This window comes from Rousettus aegyptiacus, unplaced genomic scaffold, assembly GCF_014176215.1.
Source record: "Rousettus aegyptiacus isolate mRouAeg1 unplaced genomic scaffold, mRouAeg1.p scaffold_m13_p_9, whole genome shotgun sequence".
NCBI lineage: Eukaryota > Metazoa > Chordata > Mammalia > Chiroptera > Pteropodidae > Rousettus > Rousettus aegyptiacus.
Genome location: NW_023416312.1, coordinates 44,595,303 through 44,619,983, shown reverse-complemented (window position 1 = coordinate 44,619,983; position 24,681 = coordinate 44,595,303). Strand labels below are relative to the sequence as shown.

Here is a 24,681-nt window from a genome sequence, read left to right as displayed (position 1 = left end):
AGTATGGTTAAGTCCAGGCTAACCTGAGCCATAGCTCTCAGGACCACCTTAGTCTCTGTAAACATTCCTCAGAATCCAGTTGGAGTATCATCTATCTCCATGTGTGGCAATGCTGATATAATAAAATGTTGCTGGCTATTTGCCTTAGTAGTTTCTATTTAAAACTAAACATGTAGTTATGTAAGATGAATAAGTCTAGAGAGCTAATATACAGTATGATGACTATAGTTAATAATTTATTATTGTAACTCACTTATTCTACAGAGAACTGCATTTTTATTATGAGAATTTTATTGTCCATAAATTTCCAAACCATACTTCTAGACCTCTACAATGCTCTAGAAAATTTCTTTAATTTCCAGGGGAACGTTACACCACTTCTAAAATTTTCCCACAAAAGAAGATCCTTTAAATCTGTTGCATTCCATAAGGCAACAGAATTGTCTATATTGGGTATATGATCTGAGTGCAGACCTATCTTGAAGTCTTATATGAAATTTTTTGTGTTGATAAGCATTCCAAGTAGTAATAATACATACCTTACTGAGATTTCATTTGTTGTTTTCACAGATTTCAGGAAACCTTACTGTGCCTTGGATTACAGGGAGTTCTAGAAAAAGAGCAGTAAGTAATCTTTCACTTAAAGCAGCAAACGGGTTTTCCCCTGTGTTGTTAGTAGGAGTGACAGTGAGAAAATTGCCATGATATTTGTAAGTTTGGCAAAACTGAACGTTGTAAGACTGCATCACCTCAAAGGACATATTTGAGATCATATTATTTATATACACTACAAAGGTAACCTTAAAATGCATTAATCAGTACACCGTATTACCTTTGAGCAGGTTTTTACTGTTTTAAAAAGCATTCAGAGATAATTAATAAGATATACTTTTTCTTTCTACAATTACCCAAGTTAATTTGATCATGTATTTAAACCATGATTGAAATAAAAATCTCAATCAACATTAAATAATTTACATTATTATTAATGCATTTTGGTATTTAGCAATGATGGATAACTAATATCTTAACAATCTTATTTTGTTTTTATGCTATAACTGTTATGATTTTTATAATGTTAATATAACAAATATTAATTAAAATTGTGTTTTCTCAAGGAATTTCATTCAGTTGGTCTGTGTAGGCCCCATAAATTTTCATTTTAACAAGTACCTCAGGATATTTTGATGTGAATCATCTGTAGATGGGAAATTGTTTAAAGATTTTAATCATAAAAGAGATGTGAGTAGATTTTGAGAAAGGTAGCTCAGATTACTACATGTTAGATAGGTTTGGGAATACAATGAAACTGAAGCCAAAGCTATTGGACTGGGCAGGATTATATAGACTTTTTTCACTTCTCTTCTCCACAAAGTAGAACTATAAACTGTGAAAGTAATACAGGAAGTCACCAAAGGAGAATACTGAAAGATGGAAAGAAGACAACTGGTTAGGGACTTCAAGACTTAGAGGAACTACAGGGTATTTTGTCCCCACGTAACAGCAGAAGTTGACACAGGCCAGGCATTCCATGACCCCCAACCTAACAAGAGAAGACAACTTAGATAGGCTAATTCCTCTCACCGATGGGACGGGAGTCCCACAAACATAAAGTGAGCTTAGCAACATTGGCTCAAGGAGATCAGTTGGAAATCTCAGTGACAATAAGCAACCAGGGGAAGTGATCTCCTTTCCTGCTGAGCCTGAACCTCACCTCCCTTACTTGGAGACACCAGACAGCAATACCAAGAGAGATACTGCCACAAAATGCAGTCTGACCCAGGAAGCTTCTTTGTCCCTGTAAGTCAGAGAATTCTTTCTCCCAATTAAAGAACCAGATGACTTGATTAGTACCAGCAAGAGCAATCAGGATACAATAACCGCCCAGCCCAGAAAGTGCGCTATTCATCCCTGAAAGATGGAGAATCTATTTTTCCACCTAGAGACATTGGGCTGTTGGGTGGCACCACCAGGGGGATATTCCCACAATAATCCCCTGAGCTAGAGAAAGTTGTCTGCCCTTTCAGATTGTAGCAATAAGGATTAGTGGAGACCTAAATGGTACCAGACATATCAAGCAATTAAAATATCAAAATGTTCTGAAAATAAAATATCATTGGAACCACAACCCATAAAAATAGGCCAGGACTTGTATGCTAAACATAACCGGGTAGCTGCCTGATAAAATAAACAAAATAAATAAATAAAACCAAAATCTCCTAAATAATGGCCAAAATGTCTAGGATACAACTGAAAGTCACTCATCATACTGAGAACCATGAAAATCACAGCTCGAATGATAAAAGACAATCAGCTGAGGTTAATTAAGTAATAGAATTATCTGACAAGGATTTTAGAGCATCCTTTATAAAAATGCTATGCTAAGCAACTATAAATTATCTTAAAACAAATGAAAAGCTAGAAAATCTCAAAAGAGCAATCAGTTATAAAAGAACTAAATGAGAATTATAGAACTTAAAAATACAATAACTGAAATTTTAAAAAATCTTGCTGGATGACTCCCTATTTGAATGATGATAAAAAAATAGAATCAATAAACTTGAGAACAGATTACTGGAATTGACCCAATTGGAACAAAGTAGAGAAAGCAGTCTAAAAATAATAAACAGAACCTCAAAATTATGTGGGAAATAATAAAGATTCAATATTTGTATCATTAGAGTTACACAAGAAGAGAAATAGAATGGGACTGAAAGAATATTCAAAGAAATAATGGCTGAGAACTTCTCAAGTTTGGGGCAAAATATAGCACAAACTTACACATTCATAAAGCTGCATGAGCTCTAATTAAAATAAATGCAAAGACATACACACCCAGACACATCATAATTAAACTTCTGAAAACTAAAAACAAAGAAAAAAATTTTAATGTAGCAAGACAGAAATGATGCTTTACCTATGAGAAGACACCGATTCAAATGACAGTGGTGAGTTTCTCATCTGAATTCTTGGAGGAAAGAAGGCCAATATTTCACATGTCGAAAGAATATAACAGTCAACCAATAATTCTATTTGTCAAAACTGTCCTTCAGGAATGAAGAAAAATAAAGACATTCTCAAATAAAAAAAAATTAAAAAAAAGAATTTGTTGACAATTGAGCTACAATAAAAGTATGACTAAAGAGAGAAAGAAAATAATGGAAGAATCTTGAGGTACCAAGAAGGAAGAAATAACAGAAAGAGCATAAATATACTTATCCCTCGTGAATTTTCTACCTCATCATAGATGATTGAAACAAAATTTTTAGCACCATCACTCTGATACTCAAGACAATGATACTTAAAACTGGGGAAGGTAATGGCATCTAAACAGAAGTAAGATTTCCACATTTCACTAGAAGTGGTAAAATACTAATGCCAGTAAATGATGACAAGTTACATTATGTCTATGATAATAGCCAGATTGACCACTACAAAATATATACAAAATGATGCACTAAAAAAATCAAAATAGAATTCTAAAATATTCAAGTAATATATATGAAGCAAGAAAAAATAAACACAAGAATAATAAACAGAGGAAACAAAACAAATAATAAAATGACTGGCATAAGCCCTAGTATATCAATAATTATTTCAAATATACATGTACAAACTAAAAGGTAGATATCGGCAGAGTCAATAAAAAAATTATGCTATTTATAAGAAACTTGAAATTTAGTAGCATAAGTAGGTTGAAAGCTGAAAGATAGGGAAAACTATAGCATGCAAACGGTCATAAAAACCAAGAGTGGTCATGTTAGTATCAAATAAAATAAACATGAAAACAAAGAAAATTACTGGAGACTAAAAGGGCATTACATATTCTGAAGTGATCAATCTACCAGGAAGACAAACAATAGCAAAAGTGTACACACAAAGCAAGAGTTTCAAAATATATGAAGCAAAAACTGATACAGCAGGGAGAAACAGACAAATCTACAATTATAGATGGAAACTTCAACACCATCTTCTCATAAACTGACATAACTAATAGACAAAATAAATATGGACAAAGAAGATTTGAACAATGAAATTAACCAACAAGATTTAATTAAAATATATAGAACATATATGTATAAAACACCACACCTTGTTTAAAAAGAATACACATTTTTAAAGGACCCATGGAACATTAACCAAGATACACCTTATCCAAAACTACACAAAAACTTCAATAGCTTTAAAAGATTAAAATTATACAGAATGCGTATTCTGACCATAATGAAATCAAATTAGAAATCAGTGAAAGACAACATGGACATTAACTAACTATATATAATTAAATGCTATGCTTCTATGTAATTCATGAATTAAGGAGGAAATCTCAAAGGAAATACAAATACATAAAACTAAGTAAAAATGAAAATACAGCATAGGAAAACATGTGAGATATAACTAAAATAGTGCTGAGAAGGAATTTTTCAACCCTACATCCTTACACTGGAAATGAAGAAAGGACTCAAAATGATCATCTAAGTTCATATTTAAAAAAACTAGAAAAAAATGAGAATGAAATAAACCCAAAGTAAACAGAAGGAAGGAAATTATAAGAGTGGAAATAAGTGAAATTGAAAATAAGAAGAGGATGGAAAAAATTAATGAACAAACAAGCTGATTCTGTGAAAAATCAATAAAAATGATAAATCTCCAGCACAGCTAAAAAAAATTAAACTGAAGCTAGGAACACAATTCTTAAACTACTACAATACTCCAAGCAAGAAATGATGGAGATCTGAACTAAGGCAGTAGCAATGAGGATAAAGAGGGAAGTAATAAATACAAAAAATATTGTGATAAATTACTGGACTGAGTAACTGATTTGATCAGTGGAGGGAATGAATGAGTGGCTGAAATCATAGATGATTTCTAATTTTTTCTATGGTCCTAGGTAGTGGAAGTATCATTCACAGAAATAAGGAATAGATAAGAAATGCTTTTGGAGAAAAGACTCATACAGACTCAGAGTTCCTGAGGTTGGGAGGGGTTGTTATAGTGAACTATAACACTTGCATGTTCAAAACATCTTGCATGCACACATACGTCCCTTTCAAGTCTCTCTTCTCTTTAGCTTCTATGTTCCTTCCTCTATCATTAATGACTTTTCCCTATCAGTTTCTAAGATCACTGCTGTAGAGTTACTGTGGCACCCCTGTCTCTATTACTCTTCATTTCATCTTACTCAGCTAACTTTTCATAAAAAAACATATTCTACTGAGATGAAGCCTGGGAATGTGGATGCTTAGTCATGATAACTGCTATTCATGTATTCAGTTCAAATATTGATTAGAGTGTTTACTACTATACTGTTCAATACAGTGGCCACTAGCACATATAGCTAAGCTGTTGATCAATTCTAATGTGGTTAGTGCAACTGAAGAACTGAATTTTCATATTTTATTTAATTATGTTAAATGTTAAATTAAAATTTAAAATCTGACACATGGACTTCTACCTCTGGCCCAGGTAGAGTAATAGAGGCTAGATTTATGTTTCTAGCTGAAATTACTAGAAAACTGAACTAAATATGTAAAACAACAGTTTTCAAAACATTGGACATCAGGCAACTGCATTAGCTATCTTTTGCTGCTTAACAATTGTCACAATATTAGCAGCCTAAAATAACATGTATTTATTATCTCACAGTTTATTTGGGTCAGAAATCCAGGCATAGCTTATCTGGATTCTGCTCAGAGTCTCACAAGGATGCAATCAAGGTGTTGGCTAGACTGTATTCACATGTGGAGGCTTGAATGAGGTTGAATATGCTTCTAAACTCAGGTTGTTAGAACAATTCTTTTCCTTGTGGCTATTAGACTGAGGCCTTGTCCCCTTGTTGGCTATCAGCTGGAGGATACTCTTATATACTAAAAGAGTCTTCCCACAGTCCTTGAGGCCAACCTTTCTTCCTAAAGGCTACCTACAGTTTTAGTTGCCTCCCATACTTTCTTGTCATGTAGGCTTTAAAAAAATGGCCACTTTTTCAAGCCATTAAAGAGAGTCTCTAGAGTGAGTCTGCTAGCAAGACAAAGTCTTTTACAATGTAACATAAACACAAGAGTGACATCTCATCATCTTTGCTATCTTCTGTTGGTTAAAAGCAAGTCACAGGTCCTACCATACTCAGAAGGAAGGGACTACATGAAAGCATGAAAAACAGGTGGTAGGATAATGAAGTTTTCACTTTGGAGACTGCCACAGGCAATGAATGAAAGTGATGCTAAAGCTTCCTTGCCCATGTTATTTCCTTGAGAAAGCTACCAGACTATGATGCATGGAAAAGAAGCTCAGATGGAGCTTGGAAGGACTCCTTGAGTTGAGAAGATGAAGCTAAGAGTCCTTGGAAAATAAGATTACTGGATTTTTCAGGACAGCTACACAGAAGAAGAACTCATGAAATCTATGGAAGGTTATCTTTTAAAGTCAAATGACTACTAAGTACCCATGTGTATAGAGAAAGTAAGTCTAGAAAAAGAACCATCTCAAAATATTATAACCAAGAGTTCTCAGTGCTTATGTGGACTAGGAATAGTACTTTTTTCCCATCAGCCAGACTGGAGAATTTTATAATTTGTTGGCCATTGTGTAAAATACACAGAAGGCTCATTGCAAACTAAATACTGCTCTTACTCTGCCTAACAAATCCTAAAAGCAAGTCTAGGAAAAATCTATCAGTGTCCAAGTAATCTATTGGAATTCCAGAACAAAGATAAATCTTATTATAAGAATATATATAAAAATTATATTATAAAAATATATAATACTCAATAAGGTAAAATTTACAGAGCTTGTCATCCATCAAAAATTATTAGAATGCAAAGAAGCAGGAAATTATGACTGATGATGAAGAGAAAAATCAGTGAAATTGAAATGACCCATAACTAACACATATGTTAGAATTAGCATAAGGGGATATTAAAACTATTATCATACCTCTATTTCATATGTTTTAAAAGTTAAGTGGCAGTGCGAAAGATACAAAAAGACATAAATAAAACTTCTAGAGATAAAAAGACAATGGCGAGAAACACACTGGATGAGATTAATGGAATACTGGATGTTGCAAAAGAAAAGATTAGTGACCTTGAAGGCCAAGCAACAAAGAATATACAAAGTGAAAAAAAAAACACAAAAAAAGATAACTTTTTTAAAAAAGAGCATGTTCCAGCCATGATGGCATAGTAGGTAAATTCTATGCTTGCCTCCTCTCACAACCACATCAAAATTACAACTAAACTACAGAATAGCCATCATTGGGCATCACCTGAAGTCTACCTAAACAGAAGTCCTACAACTAGGGACACACAGAAGAGGCCACCTCAAGACCGGTAGGAGAGGCAGAGACACAAAATTGCCTGGTCTCACATCTGCATATAATGATTGAGAATCAGGAGAACTAGTACAGCTGTTGAAGTGCCCCACAACCTATGGCTGTGAAAACCAGCAGACATCGTGACTGTGAGATGAAGTAGCAAACGTTCCTCTTAAAAGGGCCTGCGTAAAGACTTACTGATGGACTCACTCGCTCTGAGCTCTGGTCCTAGGACAGCCGTTTAAAAGGTGCCAGCAACATACGAGGAGGAACTGAGTTGTCTAGCTTCAGGGTGATGGCTGGAGAGGCAGCATTCTCCCAGACAGAATTACTGACAGAGGGCATTCATTGTTCCTTTGTTGAGTCCTCCTCCACCAGTCTTGCAAACTCAGGCATGCACCATATCTGAGTCTCCAGCATTGTAGCTAACACTGTTCGCCCTGCCCTGGTGATTCCATGAGGCCCCACCTCTTCCAACTTGTGGGCCCACCCAAGCTACCTCCAATGCCTTTTTCTATACAAACAGCCTGTCTTGATTCATGCTACAAATTTTCCTAAAATCTCTCAAAGCTTCATATAAACTAAACAAGTAGCATATGGCCTTGGCATGCCCCAAACCTCTTGCTGAGCAGCCCCAAGTCTGGCACTAGCTGCAGCCAGCCTCTATTTGGACCTTTGTCTCTCGAGGTACATCCAAGCCCAAAGTGGGTGGCATCCATCTGTGAATCGCTTGGTGACTATTGCCTGGTGGCTCTGGGCAGGGCATAGACTATAGCTGAACTTGGCTTGTACAGAACCCCTCCCAGGAAGTCCAGTCTGCACGCCCAGTGGCCAGCTTCAATTTGAGTCGAAGCATCACCTGGGGTCTCATCTAAAGACAACACACCTAAAAGACAAACAAGGCAGGCACTAGACCCCTGCTAAAGTGAATCCTGCTCTGTAGGGTCAGCCCCTACACAACAGCTTCTCCACTGGTTATGGCTAGTCATCACAACCAATCAGCCCAAGAGTCAATCCCTCCCACTGATGAAAAAACAGCAACCAAGACTCAACTACAATAGAAGGGCACACACAACTCATACAAGGGACATACCTGGAACACCTGGCTAAGGTGACCAGGAAAGACTGTGTCACTGGGCCCCACAGCACATCTACTACATAAGACCAGTTTTCTGAGATTGAGAAACATAGCTGCCTTATCTAACATAGAAACAAACATGAGTAGGCACCAAAATGAGAAGGTAAAGAAACATGTCCCAAACAAAAGAACAAAGCAAAGCTCCAGGGAAAAAAAAAAACATAATGGAGACAAGTAATCTACCAGATGCAGAGTTCAAAACACTTGTTATAAAGATGCTCAAAGAACTTAGAGGAAGATTAGAGGAACTCAGTGAGAACTTTAACAGAGATAGAAATAAAAAAAATAAAAATAATGTATTTAATGAAATAATCACAATGTAATGTGAGACTAATATCAATAAATATAAGAAAATATGTGACAATAGAATAAAGATGGGAGACTAGAAAAGAGAGTACACTACTATGAGGTCTCGAACTAATACATGAAGTGATTTATCATGTTAAGATAAACTATAAATGTTAAAGATATTTACCATAAACTCTAGAGCAGTGACCTCATACAGAGATGATTTTATCAAACAGGGAATATTAGCAACGTCTGGACACATTTTTGCTTGTCACAACTTGGAAAGGTGATTTTGGTATCTACTGGCAGACTCCACAGATGCTGCTAAACATTCTCCAATGTATAGGACAGACTCCCACAACAAACAATCACCTAATCCAAAAATATAAGTAATGCCTGCTAATGAGAAACCCTGCCCTAAATTAACTATTGCAACCAATTATAGCTAAAAAGCCCCCAAAATAAACAGATAGAATAATAAAAATAATGCAATAGTTGTTCTTAAAAGTAAGACAAAATAGTAAGGATAACTAAAGGGCAGATGGCGCAAAGTGAAAAAAAATAACAGATGATATACAAACCTATCCAAGTTAATAATTACATTAAATGTAAATGACCCAAATATGCCAATTAAATTTCTACATAGTCAAATTGGTTTAAAAAATATGAGACCCAAATATGTACTACCTATTAGAAACTCACTATCTAAATACACAGATAGGTTATACGGTTATATTGCTATCGGGTAAATATTAGAACAAAGATTTTAACAGGGATAAAGAAGGTCATTTGTTGTTGACAAAGAAGTCAGTCTATCAAGAGGACTTAATAGTTGTTATCATTTATGCATCTTATAACAGTTTCAAAATATATGAAATCCAAACTGATAGAATTATAAGGAGAAATAGGTGAATTACCAACTATACTAAGAGATTTCAACATTCCTTTCTCAAAGCTTGATTTAAAAATGTACACAGGAATCAGAAGATGTAAATAACAATTTGATTTAATTGACAATTAAAGAATTCTCTGCCAAACAACAGCAGTCACAAAACATTTTCAAGTGTACCCATTACATTTTCCAAAGTAGACCTAATTATGGGACATAAAATTTGAAAAATTTTAATAAATTTCAAAGGTTTTAAGTCATATGAAATAATATTCTTTGACCACAAAAGAAGTAAATTAGGAATCAATAACAGAAAGATCTGAAAGATATCTAAATAGTTGGAAAATAAATAGCACATTTATGAATAATAATGGCTCAATGAAAAAAATCAAAAGAAATTAGAAAGTCTTTTTAAATGAATAAAAATGGAAAAAAACATTTAAAAAATTGTGGGATGTTTTAAAAGCACTATTTATGGTGAAATACATAGCACTAAATGCTCATATAAAAAAAATCCACAAAATGTTTCAAATCAGTGACTTCAGCTTCTATTGCAACTCAATGTAAACAAAACAACTCTCAAAGTGGTAACCAATAAAAGAGAAAATAGGCATACAATAAAGAAAAAAAAACAAAATAATAAGAAATTTTTTGGTGATAAAGTCAAATTATTTATTATTTTTTCAACTTACTGCAATACACATACAGAATATGATGTAATACTGGAGATATTCTGGTTGTGTTCCATTCAAGTTGAAACCAAACAAAAAAAAATTTACCAGGTATTTGCATTATTAGGCAAAGGGAGGGATGTGACAATTACTCAAAAATCTTAGTTGACTTTCCAATTATGACTTCAGTTTTTTTAAAAAAAAATTATGGCTACTTTTTGGGTTACTATTTTTGTTTCAATTGAAGTTGATATTAAATATTATATTAGTTTCAGGTGTACAACATAATGATTAGATATTTATATAACTTACAAAGTTATCCTCATGATTAGTCTAGTACCCACCTGACACTATACATAGTTATTACCAATTATTGACTATATTCCCCATGCTTTACTTTCCATCCTTGTGACTATTTTTTAATAGACTTTATTTTTTAGAGCAGTTTTAGTTCAAAGCAAAATCGAGTGGAAAGTACTGAGATTTCCCACATATCTCACACATGCATAGCCTCATTATCAGTATCCCCCCTATAGAGTGGTACAATTGTTACAACTGATGAGCTTACATTAACATACCATAATAACTCAAAGTCTGTAGTGTACATTAGGACTCATTCTCTTCTTTTATTGAAACTTCTCCTTGCTTTTTTTAAAATTTAATTTTATTATTAATTTTGAGTATACAGCATATTGGTTAGACATTTATATAGTTTATAAAATGATCCCCCTAATTGCTCTTTCTCTCCTCTGGCTCTCCACCTAACCATCATATTAATGCTAACTGCATTTCTCTGCCATGATCCCCATCCCTGTGACCATCTATCAACTACTGAATTTTACTTCTTTAACCCTTCACTCCTTTCTCCCAGCCCCCCAGCTCCCTCCCTTCTGACAATCACCAGATTGTCCTCTATATTTGTGAGTCTGTTTTTTGATTAGTTTGTACTTTTTGTTTCTTAGATTCCACATATAAGTGAAATCATATGGCATTTATCTTTCTCTTTCCAATTTACTTCACTCAGCATAATAACCTCGAGGTCTATCCATGTCATTGCAGATGATAGGATTTAATTTTTTTAATGGCCGAGTAATATTCCATTGCACATATATATTCCCTACAAAAACCACAAAACTATTGCCTATGTCTATGAATTTTTGTTTGTTTGTTTTGTCTGTTGCTTTCAGTTTTATATCCCACATATAAGTGAAATCATATGGTTCTCAACTTTTTATGTCTGACAAATGTTGCTTGGCATGATAATCTCAAAATACATCCACATTATTGCAAATGGCAGTAATTTATCTTGTCTTATGGCTAAGTAATATTTCGATGTATATATGTACTACATCTTCTTTATCCAATCATCTATCAAAGGTTACTTCAGTCATTTCCATGTGTTGGCCATTGTGAATAATGCTACTATGAATATCAGGGTGCATATATCTTTGCAGATAAATGTTTTCAGGTTTGGGGGGTAAATACCCAGAAGAGGGATTGCCAGATAATATGGTAATTTAATTCTTAGTTTTTTTGAGAAACCTTCATACTGTTTTACATAGTTGTCGTAATAATTTTCATTCCCACCAGCAGTGTATGAGGGTTCTTTTTCCCCTACAATCTCTCCAACACTTGTTATTACTTGTCCTGTTTGATCATAGCTGTTCTAACAGGTGTGAGATGGTATCTCACTACGGTTGGTTTTGACTTGTGTTTCCCTAATAGCTAATGAAGTTGAGCGCCTTTTCATGTGTCTGTTGGCCAGTTTTTGTCTGTTCAGGTCCTCTGTTCATTTTTTTTAATTAGGTAGTTTGTTTTCTATTGTTGAATTGCATGAGTCCTTTGTATGTTTTGAGTATTAGCTGCTTATTGAAGATGTCATTTGCAAATATTTTCTCCCATTCAGGTGATTGCCTCTTTGTTTTGTTGAAGGTTTCTTTTACTGTGCAGAAGCTTTTTGGTTTTATATAGTCTCATTCATTTATTTTTGCTTTTACTTCCATTGCTTTTGAGGTCAAATTCATAAAATCCTCTTTAAATCCATGGTCTATGAGTTTATTACCTATGTTTTTTTTTCAGTGGAATTTATTGTTCCAGGTTTTATATTTCGGTCTTCGATCCATAGTGAGTTATTTTGGCATATAGTGACAGATAGTAGTCTAGTTTCATTCTTTAACATGTGGCTTTTCAATTTTCCCAGCCCCATATATTGAAGTGGCTTTATTTTCTCCATCGTGTGTTCTCGGCTCTTTTGTCAAAAATCATTTGCCCATGTATATGGGGGTTCATTTTTCGGCTTTCAATTCTGTTCTATTCGTCTGTGTGTTTATCTGTGAATACCATGATTTGATTGCTATCACTTTCTAGTATAATTTGATGTTAGGTAGTGTGATACTTCTGCCTTGTTCTTTTTTCTCAGGATTGCTTTGGCTATTCGGGTCTTTTGTGATTCCATACCAATCTTTAGATTTTTTTTGTTCTAATTATTTTAAAAATATGTTGTTTGGATTTTGATGGGAATCGCATTAAATCTGTGTATTGCTTTGGGCTATGGTCATTTTATCTATGTTGATACTTCCAATCCATGAACACAGAATATGTTTTCATTACTCGTGACTTCTTCAATTTCTTTAAATAATGTCTTATAGTTTTCAGGGTATAGGTCCTTCACATGTTGTGTTAGGTTTATTCTTAGGTATTTGTTGTTGTTGCAATTAAAAAATGACGTTTTTTCTTTTTTTTTCTGAAAATCCATTATTAGTGTATAGGAATGTTACAGATTTTTGTACGTTGATTTTGTATCCTGAAACTTTACTGTATTTATCTATTATTTCTAATAGTTTTCTTGTGGAGTATTTAGGGTTTTCTGTATCAAAAATCATGTCATCTGCAAAAAGTGACAATTTTTTACTCCTTCATTCTCAATTTGGTTGCCTTTTATTTCTTTCTCTTGCTTGATTGCTAGTCTTCAAACACTATATTGAGTAAGCGTGGTGAGAGCAGTCAGCCTTGTCTTGTTCCTGATCTTAGAGGAAAAACTTTTAATTTTTCACCATTAGGAATTATATTAGCTGAGTGTTTTTTGTATATGGCCTTCATTATGTTAAAGTACTTTCTTCTATACCCATTTTATTAAGTGTTTTAATCATAAATGGGTGCTTTATCTTGTCAAATGCTTTTTATGCATCCATTGATATGATCGTATTATTTTTATCATTTATTTTGTTTATGTGGTGTATCACATTGATTTATTTGAGTATGTTGAACCATCCTAGTGACCCTGGAATTAACATAACTTGATCATGATGAATAAATTTCTAATGTTGTATTGATTTACTAGAATTTTTGTTTAGGATTTTTGCACCTGTATTCATCAAGATATTGGTCTGTAGTTTTATTTTTTGTGTGTGTTCTCCTTACCAGATTTTGGTATCAGAGTAATATTGGCCTCAAAAAATGAGTTAATAAGCATTGCCTCCTCTTCAGTTTTTTAGAAAAGTTTGAGAACAGGTATTCAATCATCTTTGAATGTTTGGTAGAATCCACTAGTGAAGCCATCTAGTCCTGAACTTTTACTCTTTGGAGGTTTTTCAATTTCCTTACTGTTGATCGATCATTCAGATTTTCCAGTTTTTCGTGATTCAGCCTAGGGAGGTTGTATACTTCTATGAACTTGTCCACTTTTTCTAGTATATTGAGTTTGGTGGCATACAATCATTCATAGTATTCTTGTACGATCTTTTGTTTTACAGTGGTATCTGTTATAAATTCTCTTTCATTTCCAATTTTGTTTGTTGTGTCTTTTCTGTTTTTTCATTTGTGAATCTAGCCAGGGTTTTGTTAATTTTGTTGTTCTATTCAAGGAGCCATCTGTTCGATGCATTCATTTTTTCTATTGTCTTTTTGTTCTCAATTTCATTTCATTCTACTATAATTTTTATTTCCTTCTTTCTGTTGACTTTGAGCTTCATTTATTCTATTTCTGTTTTTTTTTAATATGTGTTGTTAGGTTGTTTATTTAGGATGTTTTGTTTTTTTTTTCTTGAGATAGGCCTGTACTAATATGAATTTTTCTCTTATTACTGCTTTTGCCGTATCCCAAATGTTTTGATATTTTATATTTTCATTCTCATTTGTTTCTATGTATCTCTTAATCTCTCCTTTTATTTCTTCTTTGACACAGTGGTTCTTTAATAGCATGTTGTTAAATCTCCACATATTTGTGATTTTCCCTGCTTTCATTTTTAGCTGATCTTCAGTTTCAAAACATTTTTGTTGGAGACTATGCGTATTATGATTTCAATCTTCTTGAATTTGTTGAAGCTAGTTTTATGTTTCAAGATATGGTCTATCCTTGAGAATATACCCTGTGCACTAGAGAAAAATGTATAATCTAATGTTTTGGGATGAAAGCCTCTGTAAGTGTCGATTATATCCAATGGGTCTAATGTGTCATTTAAAGTTAACACTTCTTTATTGGTTTTTATGTTTGGATGATCTATTTATAGCTGACTGTGGTGTATTAGATCCCGTATTATGATTGTGTTTTTATCAGTTTCTTCTTTTAGTTCTGTTAGTAGTTGCTCTATGTATTTTGGTGCTCCATGATTAAGAGCATGTATATTGATAAGTGTTATGTCTTCTTGATATATTGTCCACTTTATCATTCTGATCATTATGAAGTATCCATTTTTGTCTCTCATTACCTTTTTTAGCTTGAGGTCTGTTTCGTTGGATATGGGTATGGCTACACCTGCTTTTTTTCTGGATGCCATTTGCTTGTAGTATCGTTTTCTATCCTTTCATTTTGAGTCTATATTTGGCCTGCAGCTAAGATGTGTCTTTTAAGGCAGCATATGGTTGAGTTTTGTTTTTTTTGATCCAATGTGCACTCTGCCTTTTTATTGGTGAAGTCAGTTCATTTACATTTAGGGTAATCATTAATATAAGAAGCTTTATATAGCCATTTCGTCTTGTATTTTGTGATAGTTTGTGTCTCCATTGTTTCCTTGTCCTTGTGTTTCTCTCTGTTATTTTAATTTGGTGATGTTCTATTGTTTTTCCCTCTGCTCTCTCTTGTTTTATATTATGTGTGTTTCAGTTCTGGATATTTCGTGTGTAGTTACCACTAAGTTTATATAATGGCAAGTTATATATATATATATATATATATATATATATATATATATATATATGTGTGTGTGTGTGTGTGTGTGTGTGTGTGTGTGTGTGTGTATTTGTCCTTTTTCTCCTGTGCGACACTATTTCCCTTTGCAGATTTAGATATTTACTCCCTCATTTTTTTGTTTCTCTTTTCTCAATTTATCCCTATTTATGCCGCACATTCATTTTTATAGTGTAATAGCTGTTGTCTTCTCTTTTAAAAGTGTTTTTACCTCCTTTAACCATTATGTAATATTTAAATTTATAATACTCTATTGTGAATAAGGGTTGCAATATCCTGTTTTTGTTCATATATTAGTCATATTACTCATAGTTTTTTTGTCTTTTTAGTATTTTTTGTCCTTTTGTTTCAGGTAGAATGACTCTGTTCAGTATTTCCTATAATGCAGGATTTGTGGGGGAGAATTCACTCAGCTTCTGTACGTCTGAAAAGGTGTTTATTTCTTCTTCATATCTAAAGTGGAACTTTGCTGGATATATTTTTCTTGTCTGGTAATTTCTTTTTTCAATAATTTCAATATTTGGTTCCACTCCTTCCAAGCTAGTAAAGTTTGTGCTGAAAAGTACAATGATAATCTAATGGGTTTTCCTTTATATTTTATCATCTTTTCCTTGGCTGCCTTGACAATACTTTCTTCGTCATTAATTTTTGAAAATTTTAATATAATATATCTTGAAGAAGGCTTTTTTTTGATTGAGATAATTACGTGCTCTTTTTACTTTTTTGATTTGAAAATACTGTTCTTTCCATAGGTTTGGGAAATTTTATTGACTGTGAATATACTCTCTGTTCCTTTTCCCTTTCTTCTCCTTCTGGTATAACCATTATCTTCATATTGTTATTTCTGATTTGTCAGATAGTTCTTGTGGAGTTCTTTCATTTTTTTTCATCTCAAGTTTCTCTCTTCTTCCATTAGAACAGTTCTATTTCATGAGGTCGCTATTTCATTCTTGATTTCTTTATTTAGTTCTTCAGCTCCAGAAGTTCCATTTTTTGTTTGTTTGTTTCAATCTTTTTGGTAAAGTATTTTTTTTCGCTATTGTTTCTGAGTTCATTAAACTGCCTGAGTTTTTTTTTTGCATCTCGTTGAGTTTTTTTTTGAACTGTGATCTTGAATTCTCTATCACTTAAAGCACATATTTCTATACTATTAAGTTTATTTTCTGATATTTTTTTATTTTCTTTCTGAGCTGCCTTGTTATCTCAGTTGTTCATGCTATGTCATGAGTTATTTCTCTACCTAAGCATTTATGAGAATGAATTCTGCTTAAAAAATTATTATTAAGAATGATCTCTCAGATGAGAAAACATAGTGTAGATGATAGAGGCTTTGTTCGTCCCTCTTGTGACCAAACCAATGTGTGACAGAAATACAGAGCAAACAGCAAGTAAAGTTGCCTGGAATCTAGATGAATAGAAGCACTACAACTAGGGGGAGAAATAATTAATCAATCCGCAATGGTAGAAGATAGCAGGACGTGAAGCCACGAAGCTCCCTGGTCCAAGTGGCTGAGTGAGACAGCTGCAATGGCAGCGGCAGCTGGCATCTACAGATACCTCTTAAAGGGGTCATGTCTGCGAAAGAACTTTCATAGTGACAGACCTGCTCGCTCAGTGCCAGCGCATGGTTGGCTGCGCGGGGTGCACCAGGGACTTACAAGGGGACACTAAGTTGTTGGAGTGAGGGCCATAGGTGAGTCTCTCTCCTGGGAAGAAGTCTTGGTGGTATCTATTGGTCCTATGTTGAGCCTCCTCCCTCCCACTGTGCAGGTGAAGTGCTGCCATAGCTGAGAAGTTATCAAACTAGAAAACAGAGGTCACTCTGCCCAGAGGACTCCCTGAACTCCACCTTCCCCAACTCGTGTCCCACACAAGCCACATTCAAGTGTGTCCTAGGCAGTGAGAATGATGCTCCTTGCTGAGCTATGCAAAGACCCACCCTGGTAGCAGCTGCCCTTGGTTTCTGGTGTGGTTTTTTGAGGCAACTATAAACACAACATCGGTGGATTGCTTGCTGAATATTAACAGATGGCTCAAGAGGGGAACACAGTAAGGCTAAACTTGGGCTGCAGCTGAACCCCTCTCAGCACTGTGCCACTGGATGTCTATGACAGAAAACCATGCTAATAAGACTGGGAGACTTAAGAGCTTTGCTTAGTACACAGAAACAGACACAGAGAGGCAGCCAAAATGGGAAGACTAAGAAGCAGAAACCATATGAGAGAAAAGAGCAGAGTTCCAAGAATAATGGAGTCAAGAAATGTAACAGATGCAGAGTTTAAAACACTTGTTATAAAGATGTTCAATGAACTTAGGGTAAATATAGTTGAACTCAGTGAGAACTTTAACAAAGAGATAGAAAACATAAAAATGGAAATGGAAATTATAAAAGGGAACTAGTCAGAAATGAAGAACACATCTGAGATGAAGAGTATATTAGAGGGAATCTACAGAGTGGATAAAGAAGAGGATCAAAACACCAATATAGAGGATGGAGAAGCCAAGGACATCCAACTAAAATGGTTAAAAAAAATAGTCATCAAGAATATAATAATAAATTAATGAGCGTACTGGACACAAATAAATGTAAAAATATCTGTGCCATAGAGGTACCTGAAGAGAGAGAACAAGACGTTTAATCTATATTGAAGAAAAAATGATGGAAAATTTCCCTTACCCAGTGAAGTAAACAGACATACAACCTCAGGAAGCTCAGAGAGTCTCATGAAAGAGGAACCCAAAGAGGCCCACACCAACATACATCATAATTAAATTGTCAAAGGTTAAATGTGAAGAGAGAATCTTAAAAACAGCAAGAAAAAAACAGTTAGTTCCCTATAAGGGAGCACCCATATGACTGGCAGCTGATTTCTCTATGCAGGACAGAAGAGCTTAACATAAAATATTCAAAGCGATGAAACCTAGGATCTACAACCAAGAATATTTTATCCAGAAAAGTTATCATTTAGAGTTGAAAGACAGATAAAGAGCTTCTTTGACAAAAATAAGCTAAAGTAATTTATCATCACCAAGCCAATATTACAGGAAATGTTGGAAGGACTTCTTTAAGAAGAAAGAACATGTATCAAAAATATGAATGAAGACTGGTTATAACTACATTCCAATCAAAAATTAGCTCAAATTGGAAAATAGTTAAACACTCTAACCAAAAGATAGAGTGGTTGAATAGATAAGAAAACGAGACCTCTACATATGATGCCTAGAAGAGATTAACTTCACATTAAAAGACATACACAGACGAAAAGGAAAAGAATGTAAACAGATAGTGCCATGATGGACCTGAAGGGTATTGCACTGAATGAAGTAGGTCAGATAGAGAGAAAAATACGACATGATTTCACATACATGTGGAATCTAAACAACAAAACAAACAACAATGAAAAAAATAAATGAACTCATATACACAGAGGATATTTAAAGGGATACTAGATGGGAGGAAGGTTAGAGAGGATGGCATAAAATGGAAAAGGGATTAAGAAGTACAAATCAGATTGGAAAAACATGGCAGAGTGAGAGATATCTCCAGATCTCTCTCCTTGAAACAACAATAAGCTGAACATCTAAAACTCAAATAAAAACACATAACCTGCACACCAGTGCGTCTGGGGTGGGATTTGCGCATAAGAGTTACCACAGGCAGAACCCCGGGAGTCAGGCAATAGACTGGGAGAAACAAAGAAGCTGCCTCCTGCAGCCAGAGTTCTTTGCAGGAGGAGGGAAGGGAAGAAGGTGTGGTGGGTTCCCTGAACAGCCCTGCCTGGAATGTCTGTGAGCTCCAAGGCGCCGGAAACCCAGGTATCAGGGTAAAAAGCTAAGAAGCAGGAAAGGCAGAGAAACGAGAGTTCATTATTACTAGCCGAGGCTGCAAAACAGAGGCTGAGCCGCAGTCACTATCCCCTAACCCAGAATGCCCCTCCCCCCATATCCTCGGAGACTGATGCGGAGCCCGATGGGAATCTGACCAAACGCTACTGAAACTGTCGCTAGCACTGACAGGGGCTGAGACTAAGGCTAGCGAGCATGATTGAATATCTATAAGGGGGAAACAACGGCATTATTAAGACTTTATTAAAACAAGGATCCAAGAAGCTTATATGTCACCTACTGGAAATGAAAAAAGAAACACCTTCCTTGCAACAAGCTAAAGAGAGACTTTTATGTGATAAATCTTTCTGGAGGGGGGAGCAGAGTATACTTCAATTAATGCCAAAGCAGAGAAATAGTCCATTAAACACGATGAATAACCAAGGTGACAAGGCAGCTTAGAAAGAAAGAGAAAAATCTACAGAAAATAAGCTTAAAGACATAGAAATATGTGACATAAATGACAGAGAATTCAGGATGGTACTTCTGAAAAAAAGCTCAATGAGATCAAAAACAATTCATAACAATTTCAGGAACTGAAACAAACAAACAAACAAACAAAAACTAGATGAGCAGAATGAGTTTTTAAGCAAGGATATTGAATCCCTCAAAAAGAACCCTTAAAAGAACAGAGCATTATAAGCTTTAACAATAAGAAGAGATTTGGTATAGCAAGACAGTAATGAACATTCCGCATACATAGGGACAAATTGAGACAACAGTAACTGAAAAAGGGAGGATTCAAAGATCCAAATTATATATTTAAATTATATATTTAAAACTATTCTCTACATATTCATAATGGTAACCACACGCCAAAGATTCAGAATAGAAGTATATAGAATGAAACAAGCAGGACAAGAGGGAAAACCCATAAAACCCAACCAAAATGAAAACAACAAACAAGCAAACAGACGCACAAGTACAAGGCAGCAATGGAAACACTGAGCTATCAGAAAGTAAAACGAAAAATGGCTATAGGAAAACCTCATATTTCAATAATCACTATAAATTTAAATAAACTGAACTCACAAATAAAAAGGCACAAAGTTGCAGATTAGATAAAAAAAAATCCACCATATGCTGCCTCCAGGAGACACATTTTAATTCCAAATACAAATATAATTTAAAGTGAATGGGTGGAAAATGATATTTCAAACAAATGACATTCAGAGAAAAGCAGGAGTAGCGGTACTAATATCAGATGAAATCAACTTCAAAATAAAAAGGTAAAGAAAAATCATGAGGGGCACTTCATAATAATAAAGGGAATCATGCACTAAGAAGACATAACACGTGTTAACATCTATGCTCCCAATTAGGAAGTCCCAAAATATACAAAGCAATTACTAACAGAACTATATGGAGAAACAGACCAAAACACTATTGTAGTAGGGGACTTAAATACCCCATTGTGAGATTTGGACAGTTCATCCAAACAGAAAATCAATAAGGAAATAACATCCTTAAATGACATATTAGACCAACTGGACATAATTGACATTTGCAGAGTCTTTTATCCCAAACAGATGCTTATACATTCTTGTCTAGTACACATGGGACATTCACAAGGATTGACCACATACTGGAACATAGAGATAGCCGCAACAGATATAAAAGGGTTGAAATCATACCAAACATATTCTCTGATCATAATGTTGTGAAGCTGGAGATCAAGTACAAAAAGAAAGAGGAAAGAACCACAAATATTTGGAGTTTAAACAACATACTACTTAAGAATAATGGTCAGAGAAGAAATCGAAAGAGAGGTCAAGAGATACATAGAAATGAAAGATAAGGATAGTATAACAAATCAAAACTTTGGGGGCATGGCAAAAGCGGTCATAAGAGGAAAGTTCATATCGTTTTATATCATTGCAAGCCTATCTCCAAAAACAAGAACAAGCCAAAATAAATGCCTAATGCTTCATCTTAAAAAAAAAAAAACTAGAAAAGGGAGAACAAATGAAACCTAAAGTCAGCAGAAGGAAAGAAATAATCAAAATTAAAGCAGAATTAAATGAAATTGAAACAAACAAAAAAAATAATAGAAAAAATAAATTCAACAAAAGAGCTGGTTCTTTGAGAATTTCAATAATATTGACACTAACTAAAAAAAATGAGAAAGGACACAAATAAACAAATCAGGGATGAAAGAAGAGAAATTATGATGGACATTGCAGAAATACAAAGGATCATACAAGAATACTATGTAAAAATATATAACACCAAACTTATTAATCTAGGAGAAATGAAACAGTCATTAGAGAAACGCAACCTTCTTAGACTGAATCAAGAAGAACTGGAACATCTAAATAGATCAATCAGCAGTATGGAATTTGAAACAATTATCAAAAACCTACCAAAAATAAAAGTCCAGGTCCAGATGGCTTTACCAGTATATTCTACCAAACCTAGAAAGAGGATTTAATACTTATTCTCCCCAACATCTTACAAAAAAATCAAGGAGGAGGAAATAAATCCTAACTCGTTTTATGACGCCAATATTACCCTGATACCAAAACCTGGTAACGATAACTCAAAAAAGGAAAACTACAGACCTATATCACTAATGAACAACAATGCTAAAATCCTAATTAAGATACTAGTGAACCAAATACAACAAGATATTAAAAAAAGATTATACACCATGATCAAATGGGCTTCATCCCAGGGGCCCAGGGATGATTCAACCTACAGAAATTGATTAATTTGATGCACCACATAAACAAATTAAAAAAAAAAAAACAAGAATCATATAATCATATCAATAGATGCAGAAAAGCCTTCGACAAGAAACGGCATCCACTTATGATCGAAACTTAACAAAATCAGTATAGAAGGAAAGAATCTTAAGATAATAAAGGCTATAGATGATAAACCCTCAGTGAGTATTATACTGAATGGTGAAAAACTAAAAAGCTTCCATTTAAGATTAGGAGCAAGGCAAGACTATCCACTATTGCTACTGTTATCCTATATGACATCGGAGATCCTAGCGAATGCAATCAGGCAAGAAAAAGATATAAAAGGCATCCAAGCAGGAACAAAGAAGTAGAACTGTCACTATTTGTGGACAACATAATTCTCTCTCTCTACAAAAAAAAAAAAAAAAAAACCTAAAGACTCCACAAGAACACTACTAAAAATAATAAACAGATACAGTAAAGTTTCTGGATATAAAATCAATATTCAAAAATTCATAAGGTTCCTATACGCTAATAATGAAGTATCAGAAAAAGAAGTAGAAAAAATAATTCCTTTTGAAATTGCAACAAAACGAATAAAATTTGGTATAAATTTAACGAAAAATGTGAAAAACCTATCTAATGAAAACCTTAAGACCTTATTAAAAGAAATTGAAGAAGATACAAAGAAATGGAAAGATATTCCGTTTTCTTGGATTGGAAAAATTAACATAGTTAAAACGACCTTATTCCCTAAAGCATATACAGATTTAATGCAATTCCCATCAAAAATCCCATCAACATTTTTTAAAGATACAGAACAAAAAATCATCAGATTTCTAAGGAAGCACAGAAGACCCCAAATTGCCAAAGCCATCCTGAGAAAAATGAATGAGGCTGGAGGCATCACTCTGCCCTACTTCAAATTATACTACAAAGCAACAATAACCAAAGCATCATAATATTGGTAGAAAAACACACAGAAAGACCAGTGTGACAGAATCAAGAGTCCAGAAGCAAACTCATGTTTATATAGGCAAATAACTTTCTACAAAAAAGCAAAAACATACAGTGGATTAAGGAAACCCTCTTCAATAAATGGTGCAGAGAAAACTAGAAAGCCACCAGCAAAAGAATGAAACTAGACTGTTGTCTATCACTACATACCAAAATTAACTCAAAATGGACTATGTACCTGAATATAAGTTCTGAAACAGTAAGATGCATTGAAGAAAATATAGGAACGAAATTCAAAGACCTTGGCCTTAAAGGGGATTTTATGATTTTGATCTCAAAGGCAAGGAAAGTAAAGGCAAAAACAAATGAATGGGACTATATTCAATTAAAAAGCTTCTTCTCAGCAAAAGAAATCATCAACAAGGTAAAGATACAACCATCCTATGGGAAAGTGCATTTGCAAGCAACACCTCCTGTAAGAACCTATTATCCAAAATATACAGAGAACTAATACAACTCAGTAACAACAACAATGACAACAAACAAATGACTCAATCAAAAAATGGACAGAGAACCTGAACAGACACTTCTACCAAGAATACATACAAATGGCCAACAAATATATAAAAAGATGCTCAACATCACTAGCTATTAGTGAAAGGAAATAAAAACCACAATGAGATACCATCTCACACCTGTTAGAATTGTTGTAATTAACAGGACAAATAATAACAAATGTTGGAGAGGATGTGGAGAAATAGGAACCCTCATACACTGCTGGTGGGACTGCAAATTGGTACAGCCATTATGGAAAACAGTATGGATTTTCCTGAAAAAACAAGAATTGATCTACCGTATGATCCAACAATTCCTCTACTTGTTATTTAACCTAAAGACTTGAAAAATCATATCGGAAAAGATATTTGCACACCAATGTTCATAGCGGCATTGTTCACAGTGGCCAGGACATGGAAGCAACCAAAATATCCTATGATAGATAATTGTATAAAAAAGCAGTGGTACATACATATAGTGGACTATTACTCAGCCGTAAGAAGAGATAAAATACTGCCATTTGCAACAACATGGATGGACCTCGAGATAATCATGCTAAGTGAAATAAGTCAGAAAATGTTAAAATTACATGATATCACTTATATGTGGGATATAAACCTAAAAGCAACAAATGAACAGGACAAACAACCAGAGACTCATGGACATTGACAATAAACTAGTGGTTACCAGAGGGTATTGGGAAGGGGAATGTAGATTGGGTAAAAATGGTCAAATAAATTGTGACAGCAAGAAATCTAACTATGGGCAGAGTCACAATATAAATATACATATGCCTTATTGTTAAATTGTACAACTGAAACTTATCAGATTTCCTTAACCAATGTCGCCATAAAAATAAATAAAATAAAATAAAATACAAAGTACAAATGGATAGTTACAAAATAGACATGGGATAGAAAGTGTAGCATAAGGAAATAGTTAATTATGTAATAAATATGTTAGTGGAAAGAGGGTACTAGATTTAGTGGGGTGATCACTTTGAGTTATACAGATCTCTAATCACTTTGCTGTACAACTTAAACTAATATTTTATTGTATGCTAAATATAATTTTTAAAAAACTCATTGAATTGTACAACGTAAATAGGAGCAAC

The 24,681-nt window shown here is 34.1% G+C and overlaps 1 protein-coding gene across 3 annotated transcripts in view; it reads left to right on the top strand.

Annotated features, from left to right (window-relative positions):
- HDX (highly divergent homeobox) overlaps positions 1–24,681 on the top strand; it is a 171,636-nt gene that overhangs the window by 60,059 nt on the left and 86,896 nt on the right. For all 3 annotated transcript variants that reach the window (XM_016162731.2, XM_016162732.2, XM_036226812.1), the window contains one exon: positions 571–624. In XM_016162731.2, the coding sequence (XP_016018217.2) occupies positions 571–624 (54 nt within the window). The remainder of the gene's footprint in view (positions 1–570; positions 625–24,681) is intronic.